Raw genomic sequence first — 25,470 nt, 5'->3', positions numbered from 1 at the left:
AGAGTTCTATTTTTAGTTCTTTGAGAACCCTCCATACTGTTTTTAACAGTGGCTGCACCAATTTACATTCTAATCAACAGTGTATGAGGATTCCCTTTTCTCCACATTCTCGCCAACATTTGTTATTTGTGTTCTTTTTGATGCTAGCCATCATGACAGGTGTGAGGTGATATCTCATTGTGGTTCTGATTTGCATTTCCCTGATGATTAGCAATGTTGAGCATCTCTTCATATGCCTGTTAGCCATTTGCATTTCCTTTTTGGAAAAATGTCTATTCAGTTCTGCCCATTTTTTAATTGGGTTGTTTGGGTTTTTTTGATGTTGAGTTGTGTGATCTGTTTATATATGTTGGATATTAACCCCTGATCAATCATATCATTTGCAAATATTTTCTCCAATTTAGTAGGTTGTCTTTTCATTTTGTCAATGGTTTCCTTTGCTGTGCAAAAGCTTTTAAGTTTAATTAGGTCCCATTTGTTTATTTTTGCTTTTATTTCCTTTGTTTTAGGAGATGGATCCAAAAAAATATTGCTATGATTTATGTCAAAGAGTGTTCCACCTATGTTTCCCTCTAGGATTTTTATGGTATCTGGTCTTACATTTATATCTTTAATCCATTTTGAGTTTATTTTTGTATATGGTGTTAGAGAATGTTCTAATTTCAGTCTTTTACATGTAGCCATCCCGTTTTCCCAGCATCATTTATTGAAGAGACTGTCTTTTCTCTATTGTATATTCTTGCCTCATTTGTCCACAGATTAATTGACCATAAGTGTGTGGGTATATTTCTGGGCTCTCTATTCTGTTCCACTGAATTATGTGTCTGTTTTTGTGCCAGTACCAAACTGTTTCAATTACTGTAGCTTTGTAGTATAGTCTGAAGCCAGGGACTGTGATTCCTCCAGCTCTGTTCTTCTTTCTCAAGATTGTCTTGGCTATTCAGGGTCTTTTGTTTTTCCATACAAATTTTAAACAAAGGTAGTTTATTTCTACTTTTAAATGCTATGGTATATGGCCTCCCTTAAAATAATATTGCCATTAAAGTTTTGCCAGGAAATAAATATTTAATCCATGTCTATTACCTTTTGAATTTTAAGCCATGTTTCTTTAAAATAGTATTTTATGTTTATAAAACAATGCAAAATAAGTAACATTATCCTTATTGTGTAGATGATAAAACTAAGGCAATGCTAGGGTGACTCATAGTTGAAACTGGCATAGTTGGCACTCAAATTCCTGTTGTTTGACACTGAACCCTAGAATCTTTCCACTGTGGCTTACTGAAGAGCACAAATGGGTTTCAAATGTGCCAAAAGAAGAATGAAGGTTTTAGATATAGAAGACTCTTCAAAATGGGAAAATATTAGGGAATTTACATCTGGAAAACATAGGTTCTTATGGGGATACCTCAATCCAAGGAGAAAAAGACTTGACTTCATCATCTCTGTAGTCAAGTTTTAGCAACTACACACCATATAGGTTAGAAAGGAAAAGGTTTTGTTGTTGTTGTTGTTGTTTTGAAGTTGTTAAAAGCACAGTCATATAGTGAATTAAATTCAATCCATTGAATGGCACAAATACAACTATCAAATACTAAGAGAGAAGAGTTTGTTGGTGATGCACAGTCTCTCAGATTTGTTACCAGCTTTGACCTTGTACCTTTAAGATACACAGACTAATCTTTATACAATGAGTTAGGACTATTTTAGAGTTAAAGAAGATCCCTCTCTATGTAAGACAGTCACCAAAATTCACCAATCTCCTTCCATTTTGTTTCAACTGTTTCATATCATACCCTCACTTTAATGGCTTCAACCCTGTTCTTTTTGATGTGAAATAGCTTCCTAAATTTTGATTTTAGGTGGCTTCTAAGAACTTTGGTGACACACTCTCTTTGGGTCTTGCATTCCTGGCTTCTTTGGTTAGAGCAGTAGACCTAAGTGGAATTGACCAAATACTTCAGGCTCTTAGCAGTCTAGGCAAATGTTGGATTGAGTTTTCCCATTCTCTTTGAAATTGGGTGTGGGAATGTGACTTGTTTTTTTCTAAGAAATGAGAGATGAAGTGATATGTCACTTCTGGATGAAAACTTAAAGAGGGAGGCCACAATTCATCAGATTGCCTTTGTACCGCTGTGGTTAATGTAGAAGTACATTTAGATAAAATGTCTTTCAGCCTGGTTCCCTGAATTGCCACAATGAATAGGACCCTTATTTTAATCCCCACAACTAAAGCTAATAACTGAGATTTGGGGGTTCTTTGTTACTTGGGCATACCTAAATATATATTACTGTTACAGGGAGATTAACTGACCTTAATACTGGCATTTCAAACAAAACTTTCTGGTCTCTATCTGTTCCTGTCCATCCCAACCCTTAATGTGTATAGATTCTTAATTCATGGATATACATAAGCATTAATTGCCACAAATGCTAAAACCATCCAAGTTAAACACTTATTTTTTCAACAATTATTTTTATGCCCAGAGTCATTTCTGCTGTTTCAATAATTTTACCCTTTTCAAACACCCACTTGTTACCCTCTTACTTTTATGACAAAGGAGAGTGCGCATGAGGATATTATGCCTCATAAAACTGTATATTATAACAGTGTCTATGGAGAAATATATTTTCCTGAGATTGGAGGTACTTATCATTTGTGGAGTTCAAGCGTAGCACCAAAATCAACCTTTTTAGATTCATTCAACATAAATGCAACTTTTCTCTTTCTAAAACCAAAGGCTGGAAACTACCTACACAAATCTTCATAATGTATCTTTGACATCAACTAGCACTTAAAAAACATTCTGATGTGTTAAGTATAAAGGAATCAGAGATATGCTGATTGAATTTTCCATTGAAGTTGAACATTTTAAAGAAAAAGACAAGAAAGAAAAAAAGTTGGGGGATGCATGTTGCTCTTTGCTTCACACAGAACATTTGAAAATCTGCCTGACCTCTTTTTTCTTTTTTTTAAAATTTATTTTCTGACCTCTTATTTTTATTTATTTAAATTAACAGCAGCAGCACTCACTGCCATCTGGTCCACAGGCACAGTGAGCTAATTTAAAAAAAAAAGGAACTTCAAACTATCATTTAAACCTTTTAAAATAATTCAGCCAATACAAGGGTTGAGAAAGCATCACTTGGATTGGCAAACCAGAGGAACTAGGTCCCAGGGGTCAGTAAATCTGGATTTAGCCAGAGCCGTGTGTTGAGAAAATTTTGATGGAGACTTCCCCAGGAGTAACTGTACATTCCCAAGGAAGAACTTAGAATGGAATGAAAACTGGGCTGCACCCAATGCTAAATGCAACTATTTGGAAGACTTTCCACTCTTTTATCTCCCCAGCTCAGATTATAAACTTTGTTAGCAGTTTCAGTTTTTGGTGTTTTTGTCTCTACATAGTACTCCAATTTGAAATCTTATTCCACTTTGGGAATACATACCGTCAAAGCAACAGCATCCTATATTTATTTTGCATTCTATAGGTCATTGATTTTTTCATTTAGTTTGAAATGTCTTGAAGCCCTCATCAAAGGTGATGCTAAAAGAACAATTTTAATAAGTCATCTAGTGCTTCTCTCAGCCCACACATATTTTTTGGCAGCACAGGAATATTGCTTTCTGCCATCTGTGCAGAATAGAATTTTGATTTTTGCTCAGGTTCAGTTAGAATGTGCTTAAGACCCAATGTGTAGCTAGGCTTTGATTCTTGCTCTAAACTTTTGGTATGTGTTGTTTAGAATTTAAAGTGGTTTCACTAAAATCTTCTCTTTCTTTTCTGTAGCTGACATATTGTACTAATAAAGTTTAAAATAAATTCTTTTCAGTAGTAGTTGGTTGTTTTGTCTTTATGGCGATCTAATCTAACAGCATTTCATTCAGTTTGTTTTGAAGATACACTCTGGGAGAGGAATAATTTAAGAATCCACGACAGTCGTCGTATACACCAAGGTACAAACACAAAATCTGACTGAGGAATGTCTATGCACCAAGCAAATTTCTCAGTAATATTTGTGCTTGATATTTTCATTCCCATTCTGACAGATGAAGAAACTGAGGCTCAATAATGATACACAACTAGTAAGAAGTAGAATTAGGCTGTTAACTTAGATTTGTGTTGTGCCAAAGCTCATGTTCTACTTAAAGAAACACGCTCCAATAATATTCACTTCTTTTCAGTAAAGATGGATAAATTCCTATTATTTGCTGAGGACTACACTGAGTTCCTTGGGAAGAAAGAAACTGAAGACAGGAGGTCTCATTCTTTCAGAATTTTTAAATATAAATGAACAAGGTAGCACACATAGGAAGTAACCTCTATATTACTGCAAGGATGTTCTTTCTCAAACACAAAGCTACTTACATACCATTTTGTTGAAAAATGTCTTTAGTGTCTTTCTGTCTACAGGATAAAGCCTAAATTATTTAACATGACATTAACTGAACCTCTGCCCATTTCTCCAACTTCATTTCCAATATGCTAATGTCCTTATAGCCTACATTCCAGCTACACCAAACTACTTGTGCTTTCTGGAATGTGACTTTTTGTCACTATCCTAAAATTTTGCTGTTCCGATTTTTCTATCTGGGATTTCTTTCCATCATTTTAAAGGCAAGTTTTTGTCAAGAATCATCTGAAACAGTACCTCTTTCATGGATTATGCTCTTTTTTATCACCTGTAAACCACATCCATGCTTCTTCAACACAGCTATGGCAGCTACAGCTTATGTTTACATACTTTCTTCCTGGGTAGATTGAATTTTACAGTCTCAGGGCCATGTTCAGGGTATGTGGTAGAATTACAGCCATTAAATATTCTTTTAATAAGCAAAAAACTGAGAACAGGAGAGAGAGGGTGGGTGAAAGGACCATTCAAATCTCTTGTAGGAGAGCAATAGGAAGCCCCGCAATAAATCTTATGAAAATTCAAAGCAAATAAATTCTATCATCATAAAGATTAGCTAGTTAATCTTTAACTAGGCTTCCATTAAAATAGTAGACACGTATCAATAAAAATGACACAGGTCACTTTAGCTACCATGTACTCAGAGAGGGGGATTCCAACAGAAATTTTCTTTAAAATACAACAAACACACTTTAGTTATTGTGAATGAGAGAGAAAAGTACAGCTGTCCACACTGACATCTCAACTCTGGCCTATATGACGGTCTTACACAGACAGACACACACACACACACGATGAGGGTCTCATACAGACACACACATGCATGCACACGCCATGTGCACACACCCTCTTTTAAAATAGATTTTGGTGCTTATAAATACAAGATGACCAATATTACACATGTTACAACAAATTTTGATTGTATTTCTTATATTTCTTTGGTGTTTCCTTTTCTCTCTTTTTATTTATTCAGTTAGTTATGGTAGTAACTGTAACAGTCATTTAGTATCACTTCTGCTTCAGTAAATTACCTTGCTTTATCCCAGGAAAAAAAACAAACAAACATAAAAATACAACTAAAACTCAAAGAAGAATGTAATAAGCCCTAGAACAATATATGCATTGCACTGAGATAGGATTAGCTCCTTCAGAAAGTGGTAGGGTTTAGCACAAGAGGTACGAGAGTGGACCCCCAGGGATCTTCTTAATGGGAGACTGCCACTAGGAAAAAAAAAGAAAAACAGGAAAAAAGAAAACATGGTTAACCACAGAAAAAAGAAGAGAGAGGGTAGGGTAACCAGTAAGAAAGTAAACTATATTATTTTCCCAGTGCCACATCCTGGGCCAAAAATCTTGCTCATTCAGGGAATTGGCAGAGATGAATCATTTTTCTCATTTTCAGTTTTTGGTACATTCTTTCTGAGCAGCTCATTTGAAGAATGTAAACTCCAGGAACATGGATCTGTGTATCCCAGAGCTTTCGGAGTGATGAGAAGCCTGGTTGTTGGTTGAATGAAGAAGTAAGAATACCCTAGTGTCTGACACCAAGTCCTAGGTGTGTGCCCTTAACCTGCCTCTATCTCCAGCCTCAGCTCTTGCCACATCATAGTTAACCCACTGCAGCCTCACAGGTCTGCTTCTCACCAATGAGTCCTCCAAGCTACTGGCATTTGTTGTGGTCTGAAACCCTACGTCATCCTGCCCAATAGATACATAGTATGAGCCACAAAGCAAGTCTTATGTGTAATTACAAATTTTCTAGTAACCACACTAAAAAAGTAAATTAGACAGATGAAGTTAATTTTGATAGTAATTTTTTATTTAACCCAATATATCCAAAACATTAACATTTGAGAAGTAGTCTATATAAAAATGGAGGTATGAACGAGGTATTTTATTTTCTTTTTATTTTTATAATAACATGTAGAAGTTTTTGTGTATACTGGACTTACAGCACACCTGAATTTACACTAGCCGTTTTTCATGTCCTGCATTGGACAGTGCAGTTCGAACCCTTACTGTCTTCACTCTCCTCCCTCCGCCTTTCCCTGGGAAGCTGTTCTAATCTGCTGTTATGGCTTAGAGAAAAGCTCCCCTTTCTGGAGATGAGATTTTACCTCTATATCATATACTTTCTTATAAAATTCTTCATTATAGCAATTCTATGCTAATGAGTAATAACTCTTGGTGTTATCAGTTTAAAATCTGTATTCCTCACTAGACTGAAGGCTCCAGGAATACTTCTTTCATATTAATCCTTATATCCCCTGTGCTTACATAATATCCAACAAGAGGAGACATTTAATTAATACCTATTGAATAATCATTATTTAGTGCCTCTGACCCTTTATTTCCTCATCTATATAACAGGGATAAAAACGCCTATCTTATAGAGTGATTATAAGAATTAAACAACTTCATACATTCATGCGTGTTTGTTTGTGTGTGTGTGTGTGTGTCTGTCTGTCTGTCTGTACTTAGAACAATGGCTAATACATCATAAGTTCTATATAGGGTCTGGCTTTTGGTAACAGTCATACCAGTACGACTAAATCTAATTTTGTGAGGATTAAGGCAGACAGTAGATTGAGGAGGGTGTCTGGCATATATGATAGTGCTACTTTTAAAAATCTTGTTATGCTCAGTCTATTATTTCATATAAATGTCATAGAATATGCTCTAGTAATTAAACCTCTTAGTATTAATTTGTAGTCCCAACCTTGGATTGCAATACTCTTAAGAGGCCCAGGAAAATAAAGAGTATTTTTCATTTAACAGCAGCCTACACATATAATTACTAGAAGAAATGCAGAATTAAGCTTTAATTAAGGCCCACATGAGACTGCTTGGTGAATGTGTCTAGGTGGTAATATTGCTTATCTGTAAACCATAACTTCTAGAGTTTAGTATGTTCCCTTCCATCAATGTTTTTTTTTCAAGTATCACAATGTTTATTGATAGATATAAATATATAAAATCAGGGCATGAACATGACTTGATAAATTAAGTAGACTTAATTTCAATACTATAATACGAGGGACCAATTCAAATTCTCACCATTAGTTTCACACTCACAAAGACCACTTCAAGGGCACTTACAATCTCTCAAAACTTACCAGTTTTGTGCAAGTAAACTATGTTTCTTTTAAAAAGACTTGTGCACTTGCCCAGGCTCAAGGATATTAAAATCTAGCACATAAAACCCATTACTAGAGGTAGAAATACTGGCAATATACTATTACGGCAGCAACCATCAATTACAGTTAAGAATTTTTCTGTAACAACCAAATGGATAAGTAAATATTGCAACAACTCAAGTATTACTGAGCAAAGTGCATTTCTACAGTATTCAGTGTTGCTATTCAGTTTTCTAACTTAAAACAACCTATGATAATTGGCAGCAAAGAAGGTCCTTGCAGTAGACTGCCTCTGCTTGAGAACTTATGATGTAATTATTGCATGCTGCTAATATACTATCTAAACATTAAAGATACTCCTAAAATATTTGATGGTAGACTATGATTACGACATTACACTGCAAAAAAAACTTATGCAGAAAGAAATCCTGACATGCTTCTGCTTTAAATATTGTGCAAACATTACAGCAGAATGAATTTTCGCAGTGGTTAAGTCAAATGCAGTTACGTCATAGCAACGGTATGTTTTGCACAATTTAAGGCTTTGGCTGATTCTTTTAGTCAGCTTCTTCCTCTGATTCTTCTTCAGCAGTTTCTAGCCAGGTTAGTCACTGGTTCACCTGGAACAAAGCCTTGCCTTTCCCTGGGAACTCTTGGGTTATATCTTCTTTCCAAGCCAAGAAACCTTCTTCTTCAATAATTTCCATGTCATAGAAGTGAACAAAAAAGCAGAGCAACATGCCTTTCGGGAAGTTGCTATTGTAGCAGTGCACCTGAAGAACACAGAGGGCACTGACTTGTAGATCAAGGTGATCATGAAGGAATTTCTGCATTACTGGCTTGAAGGAAAGAAGCAATTGTTTTTCCTGCTCTAACTGTTCTTTGGAAGGAGCAGAGGAAGAATCTCTTTCATCACTGGGTGGGTTTACTTCACTAGAAATGTACTGTAAGAAGCTAGCCACTAAGATGTGCACAAATCCTTTACCTACATGAAGTTTGGGAGAGATGTTATCTTTAATCCACTTATATATGGTTTGAGGGGATGATCCAACTTTGCTTTACCAGTGCCTTCTCCAATTTGAGGAGTGGGAATAAGAAACTCAGTCCCTGTCCTCCCAAGATCTCCAACATGTGGTCCTTATTCCGATCAATTTCTGGGAGCATTTTTTGCATATTAACCTTGCTTTGTTGGAAAAACTCTGTTAACCACTCTGGATCTTGTAATTTAGCTAATTGCTGAAGACAAAGTAAGAAGAGAGGAAAATGGGTGCCACTTTCCAGTGGTTGAGCTAGTTCTGAAATGCTCACCAGCTCCGAAATGATAGCATGAGCTGCAAACTGTGCTAAATACGATTTCACCAAGGGGATGTCAATCTCCAGTTTAGGGCACTGGTCCAATACATTCAGGAAAGCCTGCATGAAGTTGTCACTTGTGGCCATCCCTTCCTGTTTGAGTAAACTGATCAAAGAACTTGCTTTTTCTTTATCTTCATCACTTCTATCTAGTGACAGGATGATTACTTTGCTTAATATCTCAGGGAGAAAGTGTTTAGGAGCCCTCATGTCTATTACACCATTGACAGCTTCGTTTGCATTTCCACTATTCAGATACTTGGTTACAACAGTTTTGGTTAGTTTAAGCAGTTCTTCCTTTGATGGTGGTGGCTTTTTACTGGTCTTGGCAGGCTTTTCCTGAATAAGTGGTGGATTAGTTTTGAGACCAAGCTGAGGTGTCTGTCCCAGAGGTGGTGTTTGAGTGTGTGGTGGTTGTGCACTGGGAGGAATCATAGTTATCTGGGGCTGAAGCTGTGGCACTTGATTTTTATTCATTAGGAAAGACTGAGCAGGCCTCAGGCTAATCTCATCTGCATTAAGCTGTCCTTTCTTAGAAAACTGAGGTGGCATATCCTTTGACTGTCCTTGCAGCTGGGATAAAATTCCCTGACTCTGGTTATGGTAGAGCTGGCTTAGCGCCCCTGGCTTTTCATAAACTTGCCTCCCATCTCCCCAAACTGTGATTGTGTGGGAGGTATGATGTGTCCCCCATGGCCACTGAAGAGTTGATTTGAACGATGACGTCCCATAATGGGTGAAAATCTATCCTGGATAACTCCTGGACCAGTACCAATCCCGCTACCTGGCATTTGTCCAAACATAACAGCAAGTCCTCCAAGTGGGTCCCTATCCATTGTCATCCTGGGTGGCATGAACGGTCCTTCCAGAAAGAAGTCACTTCTCATCCCTTGAGCCATAGGAACAGGAATAAACACTCCTAGATCTTTTACTGCATCTTGACGGATTTGATTGATCATCTTTGGTCCATTGTCTAGAAAAGCCTTGCGAGGAACCCAATGGTGTTCTCTCAGCTCTATGGTATGCTGCAGCAGGAAACGAATCCTCACAAGCAATTCCTTACTTAACATCAAGGAGCACATTTGGGCAAAGTACTGATCCATTAAGGACTTGGTTCTTTCCTGGTCTAATCTAGGTCCCACTGTCCTCATTATCTGACAGAGGCACTCCAAATCCTCTCCCATATCTTTGAGTTGGAGTCTCTTCTTTTTTCCAAAAGTGTTTTGGAAGGATAGATTCATAAATAAGATCAAGCTTTCCAAGTTCTCCAACGAATTTGATGTTCCCCAACATCTTGATCTTAGCAATGGCTCTCTGTTCCTCCTCCTCGGGGAGGAGGGGATTTTCACGCTTATCATAGATATAAACATTTCTGGTTCGGTTTTCAAATTCATCTTGTAATTTGGAAATTCAGAGGCGTCTGAATGTTGTGCTTTGCTTCTGTCCTGGTTGACCCTCTGCTGCTGGGCTATCAAAGTTTGGTTCATCTTCTGCCAATCGCAGACATAGCTGAACATACAGCGAGCTATACTTTGGCTCTTCTAGGGCTTTGTCCACAATCAGCAGTATGACCCCTTTAAGGATGAGTTTAGACTCTACACCCACAATGAGGAGCTCAAGGCATAGCTTGTCAGACTTCTCAGGAGTAAGCTTACTTAGTATGCCTCTTACTTTCCTGAAGATTGCATCATGTCGTTCTTTTTCATTTGCGTAGTTGTTTGCTACGGAGTTGTCATCTCGTCTAGTGTTTCCTGCAGGAATCAATTTCTGCGCGTTTTGCCCTGGGGATTTCCCCGGGAACTCGCTGTTGACAGCAGTCTTGAGATAGTGCTGAGGTGCACCCCTGCTTCCTCCTCCGCCAGAAGAAGCACTGAAACGAGAAGCACCGCCTTCTGCAATCTCACTTTTCACTTTGGCAGCTTGACAACGAAGAATCTTCAAAAGAATAATATTAATGGATGGGGTGGAGAGGGAAGGGGATGGGAGAAATGAAAAACCTTCACTGAGAACTCAGCATTTGCCACTGCAGCTGCCTCCTCAGGATCTGGTCATCGGGGACGGGGAAGGGAGGGGGAGGGGAACGGAAAAGAAAAAAGGCGGAGGGAAGAGGGAGGAAGGAGTCGCCCCTTCCAGCAATGTTATGTGATTTATGAAGGCATTTGAGTTTCTGTAGTTTTATTTGTCTAATGAGAGGTAGGACTGGTGATTCTTTATTTCCTAAATTTGGGCCAGTCATGAAAATTTGTCCCCGTAACTGATTCTTCTTTAGCCCCCTCTGCAGAGACATACACTGTTAATCAGCTTATTGTACTTTCCTTTTCCTTTCATTGTCTTTACTCCTTCCATCTGAAGTGTAGTTGTAATAAAGTCAGTCGAGCCTCCTGCAGGCTAATGTGGACTGGGAAATAATGGGTTACACCTATAAGGCCTCTCTAGCTTGCAAGTGATAAGAATCCGTAATGACTATCCAGTCCATCCTACATGAAAATAGTAATCTAATAGTATAAAATGGTTGTAAAGATAACCCGATGTCCCAGGCAAGGATTTAAAACGCTTTTTTTTTTTTTTAAGTATAGTTGATTTACAATGTTGTGTTAGTTTCTGGTGTATGGAAAAGTGATTCAGATATATATAAACACACACACATACACATATGATTCAGATATATATACACACACATACATATACACACATACATATTCATATATATATTCTTTTTCATATTCTTTTCCATTATGGCTTATTACAGGATATTAAATATGGTTCCCTGTGCTATACAGTAGGACCTTGTTTAAAAAGTCTTTTTTAAAAAGCAGATGTTAACCCTCAAGAGGGAGCCATCTACAACTCAGTATAAAGGACTTAGTTGCCACAATAACCCTTTGTTCTGGACAAAAGTCTGATATGTTCACTGATTTCTACAATCAAAAGATGACTACATGGTGAAATTAGGCTGATTTTCCTTACTGAGGCCCAATGGTCAGTAAGTGGTCAGAATGGCCAGTAGGGATATGGAGATCCTATGGGTCACAGGCAGGAGGGGAGGTACCACCAAATTGCAGCTCAGATTATCACCAAGAGAAAAGTTAATGGCTTTTATTCAAGAAAGTCAAGATAAGTGGGCTTTCAAAGTAAGGGAAGCAAGAAATTGGAGACCTGTGGAGGACAAAAAAGAAAGGGGAGTAGCTGGAGAAGGGTTACTGTGCACATTTCATATTTAACACTTGATAATGCCTCTGCCTGTGGGTAAAAGCTAAATAAATTAGAAAATGTTAGTAGGATTTATCATGCATCATGCAAATAAAAAGGTTGGAATTCAGTCTGATGTGAGTTAGTTTGAATTCTGAAACCACAATTTAATAGCTGCGTGCTCTTTGTCTGCTTACTTAAGCTTGATAAGCTTCCACAGTCTCTACTTCTAAAGTAACAGGGAAATGCCTATGGTAAAGATTTCTTTTTTGTTTGTTTTGGCTTTCTTTGAATTACTAAATGGCACAGAACAGATATAAATAATGCTATTTCTCTTTTCTGTCCCCTTCTTTCTTTCATCTGAATGGCACTGTGTTTGTACAATTCTGTAGTTAGCATGATCAAACCTTCTGCAGATTTCACACTGCACACTTAGGAATACAAACCAAAGTAAAGAGAAGAATGTGACAAAAATTGCAATGGTGAGTGTGTGTGTGTGTGTGTGTGTGTGTGTGTGTGTGTTGTAAAAGTTGAAGGTATTGATTAAAAAGTCTCCATTTCTTAAATTATTTCTGGCTCAATTTTCTAGACTTTCAGGTACTTTTAAGATCTTTTCATTCTTAGGAATAAAACATTCATTTTTGCATACAAATAACTAGCTGGAGATAGAAGAATAGAGAAATATACTCAATAGGAATTAGTAAATTTAAGATAGTAATGAGCATAACATAACTGTCTTCATCACTTTCATATACACTGCCTTCTTACACACCCACAATAATCAGGTGAGATAGGTAATTACTAGGCATACTTCACAGACAGAGATTGTAAGACTCATCTTAAGGTCATAGAGCAAAAAGTTGCAGGCTCTCTAAATCTCACCTTTTCCTATAATATTGCTGCTGCCAAATGCAACAATATTTTCTTGTGTAAAAAGATCACATTTTAATTTCCCCTGATGTTACGAAAACACAAGTACTAGAGAGGAATGTGGTTGACATTAAAACCTCTGAAAACAAAGTAAGCACTCTTTTTAGGAAATCTTTCCAATTTACGAAAGCCCATAACTATAAACAAAGAAAGTACCACGGAGAAGAGAATGAGATAACAGTTACTATCTAGGAAACATTATCCAAAGTCTACGTGAATAGGCCTTCAGTCCCAGACATTTAAAGTCTACTAGTTGTGGGACTAACAGCAGTATACTCAAATGATAGAGTATCCAGGACAGTATGATGATACCTGCTTTAAGAGAAGTCATTTCCAAATCATTGAGCCTTGAACAATGAAAGGTGAGCACTACTGGCATACCTGTCAGATGGAACAAACCCAGAACACAGTACACATGGATCAGATCTTTGCTATCTATAAATATTAAATAAGCATTCAGTCTTGGACAGCTCTGGGCTTTCTGAGTATAGGCATTGTTCTTCAAGATAGGCATATGTAATACCATGTAGTATACAGAAAAAAAAATTAATCGGGAAAGGAAGACCTTAATCCCAGCTGATTAATTCTCTCTGAAAAGTTATCTACGGTCTCTGAACTGTCATTTACCTGAGATCAAAATCTCTGACCTGCCTAAATCACAGAATAGTTAGGAATTATCATAGAACTAAAATACCCCATGTTGTGTAAAGAACAGAAAGATTATAAGGAGGTGTTATTCTCAATACAAATTTAAAACTTCCTGTTGTTTCAATCCATCTAGCTCATTATATGTGAAACTTTTTTTTAATACTAATTAATTTTATTATATTTATTTATTTTTTTAAATTTGGAGCTCATGAATTACTTTTTTAAATTTAATTTAATTTATTTATTTATTTATTTATTTATTTTTTAAAAAAATTTTAGAACACCACTTTTTTTTTTAATTAATTAATTAATTAATTTATTTATTTATTTATGGCTGTGTTGGGTTTTCGTTTCTGTGCGAGGGCTCTCTCTAGTTGTGGCAAGCGGGGGCCACTCTTCACCGCGGTGCGCGGTCCCCTCACTACCGCGGCCTCTCTTGTTGCGGAGCACAGGCTCCAGACACGCAGACTCAGCAATTGTGGCTCACGGGCCCAGCCGCTCCGCGGCATGTGGGATCCTCCCAGACCAGGGCCCGAACCCGTGTCGCCTGCATTGGCAGGCAGACTCCCAACCACTGCGCCACCAGGGAAGCCCTAATTTATTTTTTTTATAGAGCAGGCTCTTATTAGTTATCCATTTTATACATATTATAATGTATGTATGCCAATTCCAATCTCCCCATTCATCCCACCACCACCATGCCGCAACCCACTTTCCCCCATTTCTGTCCATACTTTTGTTCTCTACATCGGTGTCTCTATTTCTGCCTTGAAAACCGGTTCATCTGTACCATTTTTCTAGATTCCACATATATGCGTTCACGTACGATATGTGTTTTTCTCTTTCTGACTTACTTCACTCTGTAGGACAGTCTCTAGGTACGTCCACGTCTCTACAAATGACCCAATTTCGTTCCTTTTATGGCTGAGTAATATTTCATTGTATATATGTAGCACATCTTCTTTATCCATTTGTCTTTTGATGGGCATTTAGGTTGCTTCCATAACCTGGTTATTGAAAATAGTGCTGCAATGAACATTGGGGTGCATGTGTCTTTTTGAATTATGTTTTTCTCTGTGTATATGCCCAGTCGTGGGATTGCTGGGCCATATGATAATTCTATTTTTAGTTTTTTAAGGACCCTCCATACTGTTCTCCAGAGTAGATGTATCAATTTACATTCCCACCAACAATGGAGGAGTACCTTTTCTCCACACCCTCTCCAGCATTTGTGGTTTGTAGATTTTCTGATGATGCCCATTCTAACTGTGGTGAGGTGATACCTCATTGTAGTGTTGATTTGCATTTCTCTAATAATTAGTGTTGTTGAGCATCTTTTCATGTGCCTCTTGGCCATCTGTATGTCTTCTTTGGAGAAATGCCTATCTAGGTCTTCTGCCCATTTTTTGATTGGTTTGTTTGTTTTTTTAATATTGAGCTGCAGGTGCTGTTTATATATTTTGGAGATTAATCCTTTGTCCGTTGATTCGTTTGCAAATATTTTCTCCCATTCGGAGGGTTGTCTTTTTTGCTTTGTTTATAGTCTCATTTGCTGTGCAAAAGGTTTAGAGTTTCATTAGATCCCATTTGTTTATTTTTGTTTATATTTCCATTACTCTAGGAGGTGAATAAAAAAGATATTGCTGTGATTTACGTCAAAGAGTGTTCTTCCTATGTTTTCCTCTAAGAGTTCAGTAGTGTCCGGTCTTACATTTAGGTCTTTAATCCATTTTGAGTTTATTTTTGTGTATGGTGTAAGGGAGTGTTCTAATTTCATTCTTTTACATGTAGCTGTCCAGTTTTCCCAGCACCACCTATCGAAGAGACTGTCTTTTCTCCATTGTATATCCTTGCCTCCTTTGTCATAGATTAGTTGACCATAGGTGCATGGGTTTATCTCTGGGCTTTCTATCCTGTTCCATTGATCTATATTTCTGTTTTTGTGCCAGTACCATATTGTCTTGATTACTGTAGCTTTGTAGTAGAGTCTGAAGTCAGGGAGTCTGATTCCTCCAGCTCCATTTTTTCCCCTCAAGATTGCTTTGTTACTAGGGATCTCTTGTGTCTCCATACAAATTTTAAGATTTTTTGTTCTAGTTCTGTAAGAACTTCCCCTGATAATTTCATAGGGATTGCATTGAATCTGTAGATTGCTTTGGGTAGTATAGTCATTTTCACAATATTAATTCTTCCAGTCCAAGAACATGGTATATCTCTCGATCTGTTTGTGTCATCTTTGATTTCTTTCATCAATGTCTTATAGTTTTCTGAGTATAGGTCATTTACCTCCTTAGGTAGGTTTATTCCTAGGTATTTTATTCTTTTTGTTGAAATGGTGAATGGGATTGTTTCCTTATTTCTCTTTCTGATCTTTCGTTGTTAGTGTATAGGAATGCAAGAGATTTCTGTATATTAATTTTGTTTCCTGCAACTTTACCAAATTCATTGATGAGCTCTAGTAGTTTTCTGGTGTCATCTTTAGGATTCTCTATGTATAGTATCATGTCATCTGCAAACAGTGACGGTTTTACTTCTTCTTTTCCAATTTGGATTCCCTTTATTTCTTTTTCTTCTCTGATTGCCGTGCTAGGATTTCCAAAACTATGTTGAATAAGAGTGGCGAGAGTGGACATCCTTGTCTTGTTCCTGATCTTAGAGGAAACGGTTTCAGTTTGTTACCATTGAGAATGATGCTTGCTGTGGGTTTGTCGTATATAGCCTTTATTATGTTGCGGTAGGTTCCCTCTAGGCCCACTTTCTGGAGAGTTTTTATCATAAATGGGTGTTGAATTTTCTCAAAAGCTTTTTCTGCATCTATTGAGATTATCATATGGTTTTTATCCTTCAATTTGTTAATATGTTGTATCACATTGATTAATTTGCATATATTGAAGAATCCTTGCATCCCTGGGATAAATCCCATTTAATCATGGTATATGATCCTTTTAATGTGTTGCTGGATTCTGTTTGCTAGTATGTTGTTGAGTATTTTTGCATCTATAGTCATCAGTGATATTGGTCTGTAATTTTCTTTTTCTGTAGTATGTTTGCCTGGTTTTGGTATCAGGGTGATGGTGGCCTTGTAGAATGAGGTTGGGACTGTTCCTTCCCCTGCAATTTTTTGGAAGAGTTTGAGAAGGATGGGTGTTAGCTCTTCTCTAAATGTTTGATAGAATTCACCTGTGAAACCATCTGGTCCTGGACTTTTGATTGTTGGAAGATTTTTAACCACAGTTTCAATTTCATTACTTGTGATTGGTCTGTTCATATTTTCTAATTCTTCCTGGTTCAGCCTTGGAAGGTTATACCTTTCTAAGAATTGTCCATTTCTTCCAGGTTGTTCACTTTATTGGCTAGAGTTGCTTGTAGTAGTCTCTCACGATGCTTTGTATTGCTGCGGTGTCCATTGTAACTTCTCCTTTTCATTTCTAATTTTATTTATTTGATTGCTCTTCCTCTCTTTCTTGAGAGTCTGGCTAAAGTTTATCAATTTTGTTTATCTTCTCAAAGAACCAGCTTTTAGTTTTATTGATCTTTGCTATTGTTTTCTTGTTTCTATTTCATTTATTTCTGCTCTGATCTTTATGATTTCTTTCCTTCTGCTAACTTTGGGTTTTGTTTGTTCTTCTTTCCCTAGTTCCTTTAGGTGTAAGGTTAGATTGTTTCTTTGAGATTTTTTCTTGTTTCTTGAGGTAGGACTGTATTGCTATAAAATTCCCTCTCAGAACCGCTTTTGTTGCATCCCATAGGTTTTGGATCATCGTGTTTTTGTTGTCATTTGCCTCTAGGTAATTTTTGATTTCTTCAGTTATCTCTTGGTTATTTAGTAATGTATTTTTTTAGCCTCCATGTGTTTTTGTTGTTTACATTTTCTTCCCTGTAATTTATTTCTAATCTCATAGCATGTGGTTGGAAGAGATGCTCGGTATGATTTCAATTTTCTTAAATTTACCAAGGCTTGATTTGTGACCCAAGACGTGATGTATCCTGGAGAATGTGCCATGTGCCCTTGAGAAGAAAGTGTAATCTGCTGTTTTCAGAAGGAATGTCCTATAAATATCAATTAAATCTATCTGGTCTATTGTGTCATTTAAAGCTTGTGTTTCCTCATTAATTTTCTGTCTGTATGATCTGTCCACTGGTGTACGTGAAGTGTTAAGTCCCCCAATATTATTGTGTTATTGTCAATTTCCTCTTTTATAGCTGTTAGCATTTGTCTTATGTATTGAGGTGCTCCTATTTTGGGTGCATATATATTTATAATTTTTATATCTTCTTCTTGGATTGAACCCTTGATCATTATGTAGTGTCCTTCCTTGTCTCTTGTAACATTCTTTATTTTAAAGCTATTTTATCTGATATGAGTATTGCTACTCCAGCTTTTTTTTGATTTCCATTTGCATGGAATATCGTTTTCCATCCCCTCACTTTCAGTCTGTATGTGTCCCTAGGTCTGAAGTGGGTCTCCTGTAGATAGCATATATATGGGTCTTGTTTTTGTATCCATTCAGTGAGCCTGTGTCTTGGTTGGAGCATTTAATCCATTCTCATTTAAGGTAATGATCGATATGTATGTTCCTATTACCATTTTCTTAATTGCTTTGGGTTTGTTTTTGTAGATCCTTTTCTTCTCTTGTGTTTCCCACTTAGAGAAGTTCCTTTAGCATTTGTTGTAGAGCAGATTTGGTGCTGCTGAATTCTCTTAGCTTTTGCTTGTACGTAAAGCTTTTGATTTCTCTGTTGAATCTGAATGAGATCCTTGCCAGGTAGAGTAATCTTGGTTGTAGGTTCTTCCCTTTCATCACTTTAAATATATTGTGCCACTCCCTTCTGGCTTGTAGAGTTTCTGCTTAGAGGTCAGCTGTTAACCTTATGGGAGTTCCCTTGTATGTTATTTGTCATTTTTCCCTTGTTGCTTTTAATAATTTTTCTTTGTCCTTAACTTTTGTCAGTTTGATTACTATGTGTCTCAGCGTGTTTCTCCTTGGGTTTATCTTGCCTGGGACTCTCTGCGCTTCCTGGACTTGGGTGGCTATTTCCTTTCCCGTGTTAGGGAAGTTTTCAACTATAATCTTTTCAAATATTTTCTTGGGTCCTTTCTCTCTCTCTTCTCCTTCTGGGACTCCTATAATGCGAATGTTGGTGCATTTAATGTTGTCCCAGAGGTCTCTTAGTCTGTCTTCATTTCTTTTCATTCTTTTTTCTTCATTCTGTTCTGCGGCAGTGAATTCCACCATTCTGTCTTCCAGGTCACTTATCTGTTCTTCTGCTTCAGTTATTCTGCTATTGATTCCTTCTATTGTATTTTTCATTTCAGTTATTTTATTGTTCTTCTCTATTTGTTTGTTCTTTAATTCTTCTAGGTGTTTGTTCTTTAATTCTTCTAGGTCTTTGTTAAACATTTCTTGCATCTTCTCGATCTTTGCCTCCATTCTTTTTCTGAGGTCCTGGATCATCTTCACTAACATTATTCTTTTTCTGGAAGGTTGGCTCTCTCCACTTCATTTAGTTGTTTTTCTGGGGTTTTATCTTGTTTCTTCATCTGGTACATAGCCCTCTGCCTTTTCATTTTGTCTATCTTTCTGTGAATGTGGTTTTCATTCCACAGGCTGTGGGATTGTAGTTCTTCTTGCTTCTGCTGTCTGCCCTCTGGTGGATGAGGCTACCTAAGATGCTTGTGCCAGGTACCTGATGGGAGGGTCTGGTGGTGGGTAGTGCTGGGTGTTGCTCTGGTGGGCAGAGCTCAGTAAAAGTTTAATCCACTTGTCTGGTGATGGGTGGGGCTGAGTTCCCTCCCTGTTGGTTGTTTGGCTTGAGGTGACCCAGCACTGGCACCTACAGGCTCTTTGGTGGGGCTAATGTGGGGACTCCAGCCACCCCCCACCTCTGCAGGAGACACTCCAACACTAGCAGGTACGTCTGGTTCAGTCTCCTATGGGGTCACTGCTCCTTCCCCCTGGGTCCTGATGTGCACACTACTTTCTGTGTGCACTTCAGTAGGGGAGTGTCTGTTTCCCCCAGTCCTGTCGAAGTCCTGCAATCAAATCCCACTAGCCTTCAAAGTCTGATTCTGTAGGAATTCCTCCTCCCGTTGCTAGAACCCCAGGTTGGGAAGCCTGACGTGGGGCTCAGAACCTTCACTGCCGTGGGTGGACTTCTGTGGTATAATTGTTCTCCAGTTTGTGAGTCACCCACCCAGGAGATGTGGGATTTGATTTTATTGTGATTGCGCCTCTGTTACCATCTCATTGCAGCTTCTCCTTTGTCTTTGGATGTGGGGTATATTTTTTGGTGAGTTCCAGTGTCTTCCTGTTGAATACTGTTCAGCAGTTAGTTGTGATTCCGGTGCTCTCAAAAGAGGGAGTGAGCGCATGTCCTTCTACTCTGCCATCTTGAAGCAATCTCCTGAAACTTTTTTTTTTATTGGAGTAAAATTGCTTTACAATTTTGTGTTAGTTTCTGCTGTACAATGAAGTGAATCAACTATATGTATAACTATATAACCCCTCCCTCTTCGACCTCCCTCCCCCTCTCTCCCCCCGTCTAGGTCATCACTGAGCACCGAGCTGAGCTCCCTGTGCTATACAGCAGGCTCCTACTAGCTATCTATTTCACACATGGTAGTGCATTTATATCAAACTTAATCTCCCTATTTGTCCCCCCCTCCCCTTCCCCTCCTGTGTCCACATGTCTGTTTTCTATGTCTACATCTCTATTCCTGCCTACAATTGGGTTCATCTGTACCATTTTTCTAGATTCCACATACATGCGTTAATATACGATATTTGTTTTTCTCTTTCTGGCTTGCTTCACTTTGTATGACAGACTCTAGGTCCATCCACATCTCGATAAATGACCCCATTTCATTCCTTTTTATGGCTGAGTAATATTCCATTGTATATATGTACCATTGTTCATTCACTTAGCATATATATCTTGAACATCTATTCCATTGCAGAAGCTGTGGTATGCCCTTGAAATTTGTTTTTAGAAAAACTGTGTTCAGTAAATAATTCTTAGTATATTTGCTGCCAAAAAAGTGCAGATACTAGGAGACATTTTTCAGGGCATCTTTTGGGTCATATGTTTAAGGTGAAGGGAGAGTGGGATGGAGAAGGAGATACTAGACATTTGAGGATAGTGGAAAAGTTTTAATATAGTTACGGAGAATGAGAAAGCAGTAAGATAAGAGGAAGATAAACAAAGCAACCTTGCTAGATTGTTGAGGATCCATTTGGTTTTGGTAACCATTAATTTACAGTCAAATCAATACATTGCTGTGTTCCTGACTCCTACAGACCCTGTCAGTACAGTTTCAGTAAATCAGCTTCAGTACATTGTGTAGAATATATGATCGTATGAAGATCTTTAAGACATCAGAGTATAGTAGTTTAATTGCAAGATGGTGAAGAGAAAGCAGATAAACTGAAGTTGTGTGATGCCAACTGCGTCGATTGCTTTAAACTTTTTTTCTCTTTATTAGTCACAGCAACTCCATGCTGTACGCATTGTTCCATCACTGCTACATATGATATGAAATTCAGGAGAGTTAAGCAACTGGCCCAAGGTCACAAGTGACAAGAGCCAGGAATAGCACCATATTGGCCCCTGTCCTAAATACATGCTATTTTCTCCCTCTGTACTGTCTCTCTATAATGGGCATGCTTTATATTATTCTATAGAGTAAAATCCCGATGTGCACTTTGCCTCAAAATGGCAAGAACACCTATCCTCCAAAATGTTCTTTAGGAGGCAGGGCCTTATCTCTTCAAGGTTTGTGCAAATATATGGTTGATGCCTGCAGTTCTGTTCCACAAAGCATGAAGAAAGTGGCCTTAGTATGGGAGGTTTTGAAGACAGGCATTTTCTATCATTTGCCTCTGCTCTGAAAGGCCCTTGAAATGCCCTGTAGAGCATGAGATTTTGAGCATGACCACATTTTGATAGACCTGCCAGGATACATTAGCTGCAAACACTTCCTCTGGGTTGACCTACTGACCTGATTAGTGTCTTGGCTCAAAATTATCCATCTGGAAGCTGAAGCGTGTCTGCCAAACACAACGGTCAGAGTTTTGGCAGGGTTGAAATTGAGCTGTTCTTTCTAATGATGCCTTGCTAACAGGTTCATTTACCTCCTATGACCACTTCTTGAATGTTATAGTAATGTCATGCTTGGTGGGGTGGAAAACACATAAGCTTTGGAACTGAATAGACTAGAGTTTAGAGTCTGAACTGATTTAACCACTTAATAGTTTGTCAATTACAGTACCACCTTGAGGTCCAGTTTTTTAAATCTGTAAAGTGGGGACAATGATTTCTCTCTCGTGGAGTTGTTTTGAGCATTAGAGATAGTGCCCTGTGGTACAATTAGGAATCATTTATTGAACCTTTATTGTTGAAAGGCATTATGTCACATGCTTTAAAAGATTATCTTATTTCATTTGGAAAATGCCACATTCCTTAAGCATTATTATTATGCCAACTTTAAGAATGAAGAAATAAAGGCTAGATGGGTAAACTTATTTGCCTTATATGACAACCTCACAAGTAGAAGGAGTAGAATTTGGTGTTAGTAGACAGACTCCAGAATTTCTATGATTTGCCACCAGGTGTAACCGCCTCCTAATGCCATTGTTGAACTTGCAATCTCCTGGTTTTGGGGGATTGGCTAGAGATCACCCACCAAAATATCAAATGACAGGGGTAAAAGTTTCAGAAAGGTTTACTAGATATATCTTATATCATTTAGTACTCAATATTATTGTAACAATGACAAAGAAATACATTAACTGATCTGTTGTAGTCCTCATCTGCCCTTAATTGTGCTGGGATTCCTATAGGAAGTGTACTGGAGGAATTACCAGAGCTCAAAGTGATTTACCATTCACTAGGTAAACATTTTGCAGAAGTCTCTATTGATATTCATTATCTTTAAAGTGTGTCCCTTTGGTGGTAGATGAATTAAATACGGGAAGCTGTGTTTAAAGTATACATTTTATACTGAAACAACATTTTCCAAAAGGAAACACAGACCTATTTGGAGAGTGTGTGTGTGTGTGCCTGTGTGTGTGCACAGGTGTGTACATTGTGTGTGGTGCTCTCGGTTTGCCTAATAAGGGAATCTGTCTGCTAAGATTTGTCCTCTTTAAGATGTACTGTAATAAAGATTCCGCTTGAGACAAATTGAGCCAAGAAAGTAAACAAAATGAAAAAAATGTCATAGTTAATGTAGCATATTTCCAGAGGTATTAAAAGAAGCACCAAAGGCATTAAGTGACTGGAAGTGTTCTCTGTAAACTTACTATAAAGAGATTTCAAGTCTGAACCCTTTTGACAATCTATCAGGAACTTGACTTAACCCGCCTCTAATTTTAAGTAAATATTTTCAGTAGAGGCCAAGTATTATGTCCCCCTTTTGTGAAAAAAAAACCCCATCAGGATGAAGACTTTAACTGTGTTTGGCAAATGAACACTATCTTACTCAGAAATGCACCCAGCACTGCCACTGACTTGATGCATTTATAACCTTGAACAAACCATTTAACCTAGGGCACTGGGAATGAAGCACTTATTTGTCAATTGAGGGGTTGTAATTACATGATTGAAGGAGAAAAATTATAAAGGAAAAACAGTTTTGATGATTTGAGGCTCAGATCTCAGCACTACTGCTTCCTACATGTATCCCCATCTATAAAAAAGAAAACTTTTATAATTAGAGTGATGTGAAGGTGAGTTCACATAACACATATCATGACTTGACAAAACATAAGTAATCAATAAATACCACTTCTCTTTCTTTTAATATCTCACCCTCCACAATTTCACAATTTTATAATTCTAAACCTAGGGAACCAGAAATCTTGATTTTCATGGGAAAATCACTTAAATTCCTTGGGTCTCACTTTCAACATAAATATAATGAGAAAATTAGATCAAGATTGTGAAAGAGGTTTCAATTCCTCTCATGCACTGGTAACGGCCTTCTGGAACATTCTGTTGAAAACTTTTAAGGCTATGTGGAGACTCTATAGGAAAAAATGCTGTTATTAATAAGTCTGCCAAGATACAGGCATGCCACATATACTCCATCCTGGGATAGTGATTTATACTACTCTCCCCAGACTTTAAAGTAAAGGGTTGTGGAACTTGTTGAAGCTTGCCACTGGAAATCGAGTTTAAAAGAAAAATTATGTATTCCTTTAGTCATAGTACAGTGACAAGATGATGTCATAAACAGATATTAAACAAGACACATATAATGCGCTGGAGCCTGTGCTAGGGTTAGTGAGAGACATAAATTTGAGAAAAACATCCTGTCTTCCAAGAACAAACTACTATTTACTAAGGCTTAATTAATGGGCCTATAGATTTTTACAGGAGTCTATTAAAGCACCAGTGATGGTCATGAGTATCCTCATGCTTACAGAGTAAATTTGCAAGCACACTAGAAAGAATATGTCTACTAATTATATGATTAACTGTATTTAGATTTAATAAGCATTTTCATGTGCCTGACACTGGGTTAAACTCAACACCTCATTTAACCTCACTATAAATGATGAATTAGGTAATACTGTGAATTAATGTGTTTATAAACTAAAGCTTAGAAAGGTAGAGGCATGGGTCCAAGGTCATACAGTATACATTGGAGCAAAGACTTGAAGCAAGTCCTGCTTGCCTGTAAGTTGGTTGTTTTTATACACAGTTTAAAATTCCATCTTATAAAAATGTCATGGACTGATCTGTGATAGAAGGGCATAAATATGCATCATAGCTACCCAGTCAATGGCTGAAACAGCACTTTTCCCTCTGATTTTTTGAGCCTCTCAATAAAAATGAAACAAAGTAAAAACATATCTCCAACATTACTTTGAAAATTTAAAATTTATCAAGAAATATATTTTAGGTATATAAATTAAAAGTGAAAAGGAATCCAGAGAGATCTAAGCAAGTCTCTAATTTCACAACTGGGGAAAAAACAAACAGAACAAAAGTAAAACTTTCAAAAGTGATCAAAAGCTAGTCAACTGGCTCTTTTTCTGAACTCCTTCTATTTCACCACACTCGTCTAGGCTGTTGATGATTTCATTTACGACCTGAGTGAGAGGTGAATGCGTTGAGAATTTCTAGCCCTGTAAGAACTGGGACTTATCTAGTTTCCATTCCCAGAACTTGGCACATTGGACAAAAAAAAAAAAAAAAAAAAAAAAGTGTGCTCAAAAGCAGAACAAAGAGAAGAATTGCATAGGTCAAATTAATTTGAGTTTTGCCTTGAAGGGTGTCTGGGAAGAAAGTAAACAAAACAAACAAACAAAAACATACAATTAAAACAGCAATAAAAAACCGTCAAAAACCACAAATAAGTTAGGGCAGAATATGTTAAAGGAGAGAAGCCAAGACAGAAGCGTATATGGCTATTAATATCCATGGCCACAGGAGCTGAGAGCACTCATTGTGGAGTGCACTACAAAGTGAGTCCGTGCAAATCAAAGAATTCAATGGAGAATATTAAAACAGCAGCAATACCATTAGAGCAAAGAAGGCACATTTAAAACATTGTCTGCCCCCTGGACAAGTAATCAACACAAAGACACAGCATTAATTCATCTGATAAATGAAACTGTGAGCTTCTAACTTGTCCTAGGCACTTTGCTTGGTGCTGTGTATATGATGGTGAATCAAACAGATTTAGGTGCAAAGAACTTGACTGAGATCCTATCTCTACACTCATTGGGCTAGACTCTGTCTCAAATATAACAGAGATATTAAGTTTCTACAATTAGGGCCAGATTATCAGGAC

The 25,470-nt window shown here is 37.5% G+C and overlaps 1 protein-coding gene across 1 annotated transcript; it reads right to left on the bottom strand.

Moving 5' to 3' along the window:
* Positions 1-8,107: 8,107 nt before the first annotated feature.
* Positions 8,108-13,548, bottom strand: LOC133077632 (eukaryotic translation initiation factor 4 gamma 2-like). Its single transcript, XM_061172432.1, is given in 5 exon segments — positions 8,108-8,606; positions 8,608-9,521; positions 9,524-10,130; positions 10,132-10,822; positions 13,404-13,548. Coding segments are annotated over 5 exon segments (2,856 nt in total).
* Between the last annotated feature and the right edge of the window lie 11,922 nt (positions 13,549-25,470).

Source organism: Eubalaena glacialis, chromosome 18, assembly GCF_028564815.1.
Source record: "Eubalaena glacialis isolate mEubGla1 chromosome 18, mEubGla1.1.hap2.+ XY, whole genome shotgun sequence".
NCBI classification, from domain to species: domain Eukaryota; kingdom Metazoa; phylum Chordata; class Mammalia; order Artiodactyla; family Balaenidae; genus Eubalaena; species Eubalaena glacialis.
Note: the sequence above shows the minus strand (reverse complement) of the source record. Positions and strands in the feature narration are given on the sequence as shown.